This window comes from Elephantulus edwardii, unplaced genomic scaffold, assembly GCF_000299155.1.
Source record: "Elephantulus edwardii isolate Elephantulus edwardi_28Jun2011 unplaced genomic scaffold, EleEdw1.0 scaffold00237, whole genome shotgun sequence".
NCBI lineage: Eukaryota > Metazoa > Chordata > Mammalia > Macroscelidea > Macroscelididae > Elephantulus > Elephantulus edwardii.
The window spans coordinates 411,776-423,042 of record NW_006399987.1 but is presented as its reverse complement, the minus strand read 5'-3'; the positions used below and the strand labels follow the sequence as shown (position 1 = coordinate 423,042).

Sequence of the window (11,267 nt, the reverse complement as noted above, 5' to 3'; positions counted from 1 at the left end):
AACCTAAATTAAAAAAAAAAAAGTTCTACGGTCAGTTACACTTTGAAATATCTGAGTTTCCCAGAAGTTAGAATGCACTTGCAGGCAACTAACAGTTCTCAACCTCACCAGCAACAACTATGGGGTATCTTCCCATCCACAGCCCCCAAAAGCCAACCCTCAACCTAATCAAGTAGTTAGACCTACAAACAATTTTGTAATTACAAGAGGTCAAACAATTCCATAATTAGGTTCATGGAAGAATGGAATCCTTTTTTATAAGAAATCCTTGGTCACGGAAAGATAAAGTTCTGGAGATTGAGAGTTTACACCCGCAGGGAGAGGATACTAAGCCCATTGGGTAACACACAAGTTGTCCCTAGTTGCCTTCTTAATCCTGGAAGCTATCAATACAGGCTCCTTACTGCTGTGTCCCAGCCCTCATAGGAAACAGAACTACTCAGGGAATCAAGTTGAAATTGGACAATTTGTCTAACAAGGAACCATGGGAATTAACTTCTTATTGGTCCAGACATTGTAAATATTCCCTCAGTTCCTACAATTTACCCCCTACCCCAGCTTTTCTTCTTTGGGCCAGAAGGATACCTCTCTGTGCCTCTAAGGCACCCTTCTGGCCCAAAGATCTAACTTCATCTTGTTCTTTCCTGGAAACAGATCCAACCTCTTATCCATCACCAAGGAGGAAATTGAACCTGTTCAACTCAACCTTGAGTGATGTTTCAAGAAAAGAGAACTAACTCAGTAAGTGCTTTGTTGTTGCTGTTGTGTTGTGTACTGTCCAGTCAGAACTGATTCATGGCTGACTTCAATAGGTTTCCAGAGGCAGTAAATCGCACAGAAGGAGGTAGTATATCTTTCTCTTGTGGAACAACTGCTGGATTCAAACCACATACCTTTGTGTTGACAGTGCACCTTCCTTATTCCTAAGCCACCAGAGCTCCCTAGTAAGTGCTTTAGAAAAGAAAAAGAGAAGAATTAGAGAACATGCAGGAGAAAGGATGAAAGGGCAGCAATGTCATTAGAGGGGTAAATGGACTGAGAACCATATCAGGTGACATTGTCAGAGAGGATGACACAGAAATGACTGGCTATAAAACATTTGTGCAGAGCTACAGCAGCAATCCATTGTTTTTTTAAAAAAAAATCCTTAGAGTTGATTATAACAGCAAAACATTTTCTTGAAGCCCAGTTTACATGAAACACCATACTTATAAGGTTAAAACTTTATAATAAATTACTTTTTGAGCCTTCTAGTGTAATATTCTCCCAACTGTTCATATTATCCAGATATAATGACACTTTGAGTTACATGTTGGATGACAAATATTTGCTGTTGCTTTTATTATTGTTGAAGTTTTAAAATTGGCTGATTTTGCCAAATTTTCCAATGTTTCAACTGCAATATGGTTGTGATCTCTATTTACATCTATCTACATCAATAACTTTTTTGGAGATTAAAGAAGAAAAATTTAAAAGTCTTTCCTTTAGTTACTAATAACATTAAGCAATAATGTAAATCAACATAGAAAGATTTTACAAAGCAATTTTGTAGTGAAGATGACAGCAGAAGAATCGATGGCTTTGAATTGTGGTTCTTTAGACGAGCATTGAACATAGACTACCAAAAGAACAAACAGGTCTGACCTGGAAAGGATGAAAGCAAGTTACTCCTTGGTGGCAAAGATTTTGAAGCTTCATCTCACATACTTTGGACGTCTTACCAGGAATTACCAGTCCTTAGAGAAGGACATCATGCTTTAAAGGGTTGAGGGACAGAGCAGGAGAGGAAGACCCTGGATGAGATGGATTAGTTCAGAGCCTGGGGTAATATTGGAGATAATAGTAAAATTGGTTCAGTATAGGGCAAGGTTAAGAACTATTGTGTATAGGGTGCCTGTGAGTCATAGACCCAATGGACATAACAAAAACAAGAAAAAATAATTATGTTTGATCAATTTACATTTGTATTTATCACATAGTATTCCATGATTAAAACCAACAATAAACTTTACAAAGAATTCTGTGTGGTCTGGTATGGAAGAAGGTTCATGGAGTAGGGACGAATTTGACATAATTTACTGCATTTGGTGACACTAATTCGATGAAATGCCTGTGAGAGGGATATCTCTGTGTTCTCATAAACATAGAAACTCTACTTGGTTCTTCAGCACCCAGGTCAGAATCCAAAGTCTTTTCTTACCTGCCCAGCACAGTCTAATTCAACTGCAATGCAAAGTTCTTTCCAAATCCAATAACACGTGCAATAATCCTTAATAGCTTGACTCTCTTTCGAAGTTCACTTGAGCTGGTCAAAGACCAGAGAGATTGTGTCTCTGTAGTCTCTTTTTATTCTTGCTCTTTCCATGATAAGAAAACCTCTAGAGACTGAGTTTCAGAGATATAGCAAGAACAAGAATGATTCTTCCCCTCCTCCTTGGACAGAGCTTCATAAAGAAAAGAACTCAGTATTTCAGTCCCTGTGACTTAAAATTACTCAAAAAATGTATAAAATCAGGGAAATCTCCCCAAATGCCATTGTTGTTATGTGCCATTGAGTCAGAACCCTCCAGTGGGTTTTCAGAGAAAGCAAATTGTACAGGAGACTGTCTATCCTTCTCCCACAGAACAGCTAGTTGATTTGAACCACATGCATCCAGAGTTGCAGGGCATCTTCTTATCACTAGGCCACTTCTCGTTGTTGTGTGCCATTGAGTCAGACCTTTCAATGGTTTTTTCAGAGGTAGTGATTGCACAGGAGGAGATTGCCCATGCTTTTCCTGCAGAGCATCTGATGGATTCAAACCATGTGCCTCTGGGATTGTAGCTCAGCTTCTTATCTTTAGGCCATGAGAGAACTTCCTGAATAGATGATGCAAAAGACACTGCAGAAGGAGGTGCTGCTGTTAGATGTCATCTGTCATCAAATTATGACTCATGTTATTGTTGTTAGATGCCATCAAGTGGCTCGCAACTCATAGTGACCCTATTTACAATAACAACCTTAAGAACAACAGATCTGAACCTTGCCTTATCCTGTGTCATTCTCAATGTCTCTGATGCACTCTTCTGACCTTCCTTTGTAGGGCATTAAAAAGTGGGAAGACAATACCAACGCTGACCTGACCTAGAGGATCATGTGGTGATTGTCCCATAACTTAATCAAGATAGAGAATGAAGACAAGACATGGACCTCTTGGTCCTACCCCTGTCTAGGAACCCAAGGACATCTACAGATGACTTGGTTAAATGGTCAGAGTGTGGAGCAGAGATATTTCTGGACTCCTTGATATGAAATCCCCACTCACTGTGGTGACTAGCCTCTTGGTCAAGTTCTAACAGGGGCTAGAGTTACATTAAGAAACTCCAGTTTTTCTCATTCTTATCCCAAACCTGATGTCAGGGCAGGGATTGTATACCAATGAAGGAATTTTTCTTTTGCTCTTCAAAGAGAAGAGAGAACTCGGGGGAAGGGTAGGCAGGGAGAAAAGTGCAGCAATGAATGGATGGAAATCCAAAATCTCTGTAAATGTTCATTAGAATTAATAAAAATTTAAAAAAAAAGAAAACCCAAAAGAGAGAGAAAGAAAGAAAGAAAGAAAGAAAGAAAGAAAGAAAGAAAGAAAGAAAGAAAGAAAGGAAGGAAGGAAGGAAGGAAGGAAGGAAGGAAGGAAGGAAGGAAGGAAGGAAGGAACTCTAGAGGTGTAATGCATCTATGTTGCCCTGTTAACCAAAAGGTCCACAGTTCAAATGCACCAATCACTCCACAGGAGAAGAATTGGTAATCTTCTCCAGTAAAGATTGTTAGTCGCAGAAACGAAATAGAGGGTAACCATGAGCCAAAATCAATTCAACAGTAGAGGGGTGGTTGGGTATGAGGGAGGAGATATAAGGATGCAATGCTTGGTGAAGAGAGTGACAGCTAGGATAAAAATGTAAATATTTGAAGGGTTTTGGTGTGAAGTGATTACATCTCAGTCACCAAGATGTTCTTATGGAAGTGGTAACATCCCTAACCAGAGAATATTTCCTTTACTTAGCACTGTTAAAATAGAAGCCATACCAAATATAGCCTTCAAGTAGTATTTATTAGGTATGCTAAATGAGAACCAGTAAGATTATCTGAGCCTACAGATACTATTCATTTGAAATAGTGTAATACAGCTGATAGACAAATTTATCATAAGTCCACTGTCTGGTCACCTTATTTTAATTTGGAAGATGCTTAGTCCATATCTGAAAATAATGTTAATTACAAATAGAACTATTTGAAATAAATATGTAGACTAGAAGTCATGGTGAAAGCACAGGAACACTATAGAGAAATGACTACTCAATTTTGGAGCAGAAAATTGCATTTTGAGAAATAATTACATTGCTGTTGTTGTTGTTGTTGTTATATGCCATTGAGTTGTTTTTGACCCCTAATGACCCTATGTATAGCAACTCTGAACCCTGCCCTGTCCTGAGCCAGTCTCACTAATTCTGACACACTAACCCCTACTGCCCCAGTTACTGTATCAATCCACCCTATCCAGGGTCTTCCTCTTCTGCACTGTCCCTCCACATTTCTGAGCATGATGACCTTCTCCAAGGACTGATCTCTCCTGGCTACATACCCAAAGTATGTGAAAAGAAGCTTCAGAATCTTAACCTCCAAGGAGAAACTTGGTTTCACCCTCTCCAAGGCAGACCTAGCTTGTTTCCAGGCATTAAAATTGAAATTGCCCCTAAAATGAAAGGACATAAAATAATCATGAATATTGGAATATTCTTAATGTTGTGATATTGGAGGAGCACTCTAATGGGACACTCAGAAGAGTTACACAATAAATTGGAAAATGGCTTGTTGTAAGATCAAGCTGCTGGTATGAGATACAACGATATACTCTTTGTACATACAGGTGACTTCTTTCTTCCCTTAGGATCGACTTTAAAGCTGTCATTGAGCCTCTTAAACCTTCTGTCACTTGGACAGAGCTCTATGGTTATGGATAGCAGTTGTAAGATGTACGGGCAACCTCTTGTCAAGTAAGACTCATAGTGACCCTATGAATAACAGATCTCATTGCTGCAGTCACCATGTCAGTCCATCTTGCTGAGTTGTTTTTTTCTTTCTCACCAATGCTCTGACTTCCAATGTATGATTTCCCATTCCAAGATCAGCCTCTCCTAGCAACATGCCCAAGCATGCCAGAGATGGCAAGAATGGCACAGGATAGGAAAGGGCTCAGATCTGTTGTTCATAGGGTCACCTTGGGTTGTACTCAACCTGGTGGCACCTAAGAACAAGAAGCAACATGTTCAAAGTATGTGAGATGAAGCTTCACTCTACTTCTCTATCTATAGAGTCCTGCCTTGCGTGAATGGGAATGGACTTAAAGGAAGGTACTTGCTTAACTAGTACTGCTGCTAGCAATTCGGACAACCACAATAAAAGGTCTAACTTCCCTTCCAAAGATGGAAAAGTTTAGGTAAAAAGAAATTAGAAATACTAACCAGTAAAAAAGTTAAAAAATTAGTTATTCCATAAAGGAAATCCAATATTAAATATGCACCTAAAGAAAATATCAAAACAAGAGATAATATTATTTCTTAACTCAATATTTGATGCACCTAACAGGATCAAGTTAGTTATATGTTATAAAACTATTTCTGTTTTTGGAACATGAACAACTCAGATGTAATCCTACCAAACTGAGGGGCAATGCTCTGGGAAATAATTGGTTATACAACAAGATAACAGGGATTGAATCTGACCCTTTAGATAATTGCATAGAAATAATTTTCACTCTTATTTTTCAGGTTATGCCTCCTACATTATGGCATTAAAACTTAACACAGTCATTGTTGGTAAGACTATGACACCAGTACATTGGGAATGCAGTGGGAAGTTTAATTAGTATCTTTATAAAGCTGAACTTATGGGAATAATGCCTTAATGAACTATATATTTAATTAACTATTGGCTAGTTTCTATGCTAACTTGTTTTACACAAATTGTTCATAAGATACAATTAACAGTACATATATAGAAAGACAAAAATATAAAATGTATATATTGACTCTATAAAATGGCTAAAGTACTTTAAATCTGACGATACTTTTTCAAGAACCATGTCCTTTTCCAAGGACAAATTCCTCCTGAGAATATGCCCAAAGTATCCAAAACAACATCTCTTTATGCTAGTTCCTATAGAATACTCAGGCTGTTCTTCACCCAAGACAGCTTTGTGCTTTTGGCATTCCATGCCATATTCAATATTCATCTCTAATATCATAAATCAAAGTCATCAATTATTTGGTCTTCCTTATTCATTGTCCAGCTTTCACCTGCATATGAGATGATTGCAAATACCATAAATTGGGTCAATCACAAATAGTCTTTAAACTAACATAGATTAAAGGAGTCCTTGGCAACAGGTTAACTCAATGCAAAGGTTTTAATTTCTCAACTGTTGCTTCCATGGGTGTTGATTGTAACTCCAAGTAAAATTAAATTAATGACAAATTAGCTCTTTCCCCCATTTATCATGATGGTCTTTTTGTGTATTGATTACATCTCAACATGAAGTTTTCTTTGTATTGAGATATAATCTATACTAAAGGTTGCAGTCTTTTATCTTCTTCAATAAGTCCTTCAAGTTTTTTCAAAGAGCAAAGTTGTGTCTTGTGTATAGCATAGGTTGTTAATGAGTCTTCCCTTAATCCTAATATCACATTCTTCTCCATATAACCTGAGAATCTGGATTATTATAGATTTAATAGATATGGATAAAGGATGCAACCTGGATCACACATCTTTTGATTTTTAAAACGTGCAGTATCTTCTGCTCTGTTTGAACAACTGCTTGTTGGCCCTATGTACAGGCTCTGCATAAACATGATTAAGTGTTCTGAAATTCTTCTCAAAGTTTTCCATAATTTATGATGCCACTGCACCACACAATAATATTGTCTTTGCATAATGAATAGAATACAAGTAAACATTTCCCTGATATTCTTCACTCCCCCAGAATAGAGCCTTCATCTAGCAGGCATATGATCACACTTTCTTATTTTCTTCCTATAATTCACATTCCCATTAATTCTTCTATATTACCCCATCCTGCTTTTGGATAAATTCTGCTCTTTTGACCTCATATGGTTGCTATTTTAAAGAATGAGTTCTTCCCTGATACCATTGGTCACCTTATAGATGTGTCTATGGCTTAGCTGAAAGTGGAGCCACAGGTTGAATGCAGAGTCATAGTCTCTAGGGTTCCACCAGTCTCTATTCAGACCAGCAACTCCCAGCCTTTAAAAAATGTTTTTTAGTTTTGTTCCACATTTTTATCCTATTTGGCTCAGAATCGTTTACTGTGATCATTTTGAGGATCAAGCGGGGTAGCCAGGCGCCATCTAGTTCTTCTGGTTTTAGGGTTGTAGAAATTGAAGTTTCTGGTTTAACTGTTTTAGTACCATCATGCTTGGGAGGGTGGAGGGACGGCGCAGGAGAGGAAGGCCCTCTATGAGGTGGATTGATTCGGTGACTGGGATAATTGGAATGGGAGTGTCAGAGACAGTGCGATTGGCACAGGACAGAGCGGAGTTTAGGGCTGTTGTACATAGGGTCGCTATGAGTCGCAAGCGACTCTACGGCACATAACAACAACAACCTTTTTTACTTTCTTTTTCCTTGCTCTGAACTGATTTACATATTTAAAAGTGTTGCCTTGGTGGTTATATTTAGAATGGGTTGGACAGCCTGGGGAAAGATGATAGAAAAAATAATGGCCAGGAGGAGGAGTAAGAAATGTTGGTGGTTGGTATTGTTGTTGTGTGGCATAAGTCAACTACAACTTATAGTGTCCCTATGATCAATGGCTCTGAAACTTGCCCTTTCCTGAGCCAACCTCACCATCTCTGATACATCTGATCCCATTGCCATAGTCCTTGTGTCAATCCGTCTCATCCAGGGTCTTCCTCTCCTGTGCTGACCCTCCACCCTTCCAAACAAAATGCTGGTGGTGTGTCCCACTGAGTCAGAACTAACTCAGAGCTGACCCTCTAATATGTTTTCAGAGGCAGTAAATTACACAGGAGGAGACTGCCTATTCTTCTCCTACGGAGCCATCAAATTGGAACGGACTCATAGCTGAGTCTCCAAAAGGTTTTCAGGGGCTGTAAATCACACAGGAAGAGATTTGTCCATCTTTCTCCCTTTAATCACTTGGTATTTTCAAACCATATACCTTTGAATTGGCAATGCAGCTCCCTACATTGTTGTTGTTGTTGTGTACCATTGAGTTTGAACCGAAAACAACTGACTATTCAGTGGGTTTTCAGAGACAGTTAATTGAATAGAAGATTGCCCACCCTTCTCCTACACAGCTGCGGGTGGATTTGAACTGAGTGTCTTTGAGATTGCAGTGTAACTTCTTAACACAGGCCACATTATATCTACATTAGATTTGTAATATAGAAGGGGATTTGCTGGCTCAAAATAGCCATGTTTTCTAATCTAATAAGCACTTTTGTAAGAAAGTGATAGGGATCTGAGCGCCAAATGTCAATATATGGTATTATCATACTAGTTGTTGTGTTGTGTTGTGTTGTTGTTATGTGCCGTCGAGTCGCTTGCGACTCATAGCGACCCTATGTACAACAGCTCTAAACTCCGCTCTGTCCTGTGGCAATCGCACTGTCTCTGACACACCCATCCCAATTACCCCAGTCACTGAATCAATCCACCTCATGGAGGGCCTTCCTCTCCTGTGCTGTCCCTCCACCTTCCCAAGCATGATGTCCCTCTCTAAGGACTGGTCTCTCCTCACAACATGTCCAAAGTATGTTAGACAGAGCCTCAGAATCCTTGCCTCCAAGGAGCCACCCGGTTTAACCCTTTCCAGGACAAATCTGTTTGTTTTCCTAGCAGTCCATGGTATTCTCAATACTCTTCTCCAGCACCACAGCTCAAAGGCATCGATTCTCCTTCTATCCTCCTTGGTCATTGTCCAACTCTCTGATGCATAACAAGTGATTGTGAAGACCATGGCCTGTATTAGATGCACCTTAGTCTCCAGAGAGACACCATTGTTCTTCAGTACTTTGGAGAGGTCCCTAACAGCAGACTTTCCCATGGCAATGTGCCTTTTAATTTCCTGGCTGCTGGTGCCAAGACTGTTTGTTGACTATGGAGCCAAGCAAACCAAAGCTGTGTACAATCTCAATCTCTTCACCATCCATCCTGATGCTGCCAATTGGTACAACATGTACCATACTAGAGTATATAAAAATTTTTAAATGTCAGACTAATGACAAAAAAAAAATTAAAACCTGCTGTCAAATGGTTGAGTCTGATTCTTGGTGATCCAATGTGTTACAGAGTAAACCTAGGTTTTCTTTCCTTAATCTTTATGGAAGCATATTTCTAGATCTTTCTCTCATAGTGCCTCTAGGTTGATTTAAAATATCAATTGTTAGTCGAGGAATCAAGGGTAAGTTGTGTACACCAGACAGTAACATTCTTCTTCTTATTGTTTTTTCTATTTTATAGATGTTTCCTATATGTAAATTTCTGGCCTAAACATCATTCTTTTGACTTCAGCTCTTTCTAGTTCAATTTCTTTTATTCTTAAATGTGTCCATTATTATTTCTTCCATCAAAGATCTGTGCATGGTACACTTTCTCAAGCTTTATATAAAGTGGACACATTCAAGAGAAGTACCTTGAACTGATTCTTGGACTATGAGTTCCTGTAAAGACTTTGCCAGTGAGATAAGGTGTAAAATAGATAGAAATTGGAGTGGAAAATTGAGTATAACCTGGTTTGACTTCCAGAATCTTTGCCTTAGCACAGCAAACACGTAACTTCTCCTTTTAGTCTTTACAGAGAAATAATCCCCATGGAACCAAGGAACCAAACCAGTGCTTCTGAATTCATCCTCCTCGGACTTTCGGAAAAGCCAGACCATGAGACTATCCTCTTCGCTCTGTTCCTCTGCATGTACATGGTCACAGCTGTGGGGAATCTGTTGATCATCTTGGCCATCAGCTATGACTCCCATCTTCACACTCCTATGTACTTCTTCCTGGCAAACCTTTCCTTGGTGGATTTCTGCCTAGCCTCCAACACGGTGCCCAAAATGCTAGTGGGCATCCAAACTAGAAGCAAGTCCATCTCCTATGCCTGTTGCCTGACCCAGATGTACTTTTTCCACTTCTTTGGCATCATGGACAGTGTTTTAATTGCTGTGATGGCTTATGACCGGTTCGTGGCCATATGTCACCCCTTACACTATACCACCATCATGAGCCCACGCCTCTGTGGCTTGCTGGCTGGTGGCCCATGGACATTTTCCTGCTTCATCTCCCTCACCCACATCCTCCTGATGGCTCGTCTGGTTTTCTGTGGCAGCAATGAAATTCCTCACTACTTCTGTGACCTCACACCCCTTCTCCGACTTTCTTGCACTGACACCACTGTGAACCAGATCTTTGTGCTCATAGTGGCAGGAATGGTAATAGCCACACCTTTCATCTGCATCCTGGCCTCCTATGCGCGCATCATTGTGGCTATCATGAAGGTCCCCTCTGCGAATGGCAGGAAGAAAGCTTTCTCTACATGCAGCTCCCATCTCTCCGTGGTAGCCCTCTTCTATGGGACTACCATTGGAGTCTATCTGTGTCCTTCATCTGTCCGCACAGCTGTGAAGGAGAAGGCTTCTGCTGTAATGTACACTGCAGTCACCCCCATGCTGAACCCTTTTATCTATAGCCTGAGGAACAAGGACCTGAAGGGGGCTCTGAGGAAGCTAGTCAACAGGAAAATCAGCTCTTCTTCCTGACCACCAATGTACCTAGAGAGCAGGATATTTATATTGGGGATCAAGCAAAATTCTAGAAATGTATGGATTGAAAAACTCACTATTTTTAATTTCAGCATTTCAAGAGGAAATATCAAGATGTCCCCGTTACTTTTTACCCCAATAATGAACTTACTTGGAGTCCTTCTGTGTATGCTTCATGCTGCCATCTAGAAACATCAAGCTAGACAAACCTGTTTGATCTTTTCTAGTTTAGAATCCATTCAGCACTCAACAAATATTTATTGACAATCTTTTCAGGACCTATTGTTATATGAGCAAGAAAAACAGACCTAAAGTTTATGGTTTGGTGTGAAAGACAGATATCAGATATGTAATTACAACAGAAAGCCAAAGCTATCGCCGTTGAGTCAGTTTCAACTGACAACTCTGTGTGTTGCAGAGAAGAATCATTCTACTGA

General features: G+C 39.6%; 1 protein-coding gene across 1 annotated transcript; it reads left to right on the top strand.

The window, feature by feature from the left end:
* The first annotated feature begins 9,885 nt into the window (after nucleotides 1–9,885).
* On the top strand, nucleotides 9,886–10,827 carry LOC102845526 (olfactory receptor 24-like). The gene has a single exon (XM_006898746.1). It carries the CDS (start codon nucleotides 9,886–9,888, stop codon nucleotides 10,825–10,827), a length of 942 nt encoding a protein of 313 aa, XP_006898808.1.
* The last annotated feature ends 440 nt before the right edge of the window (nucleotides 10,828–11,267 follow it).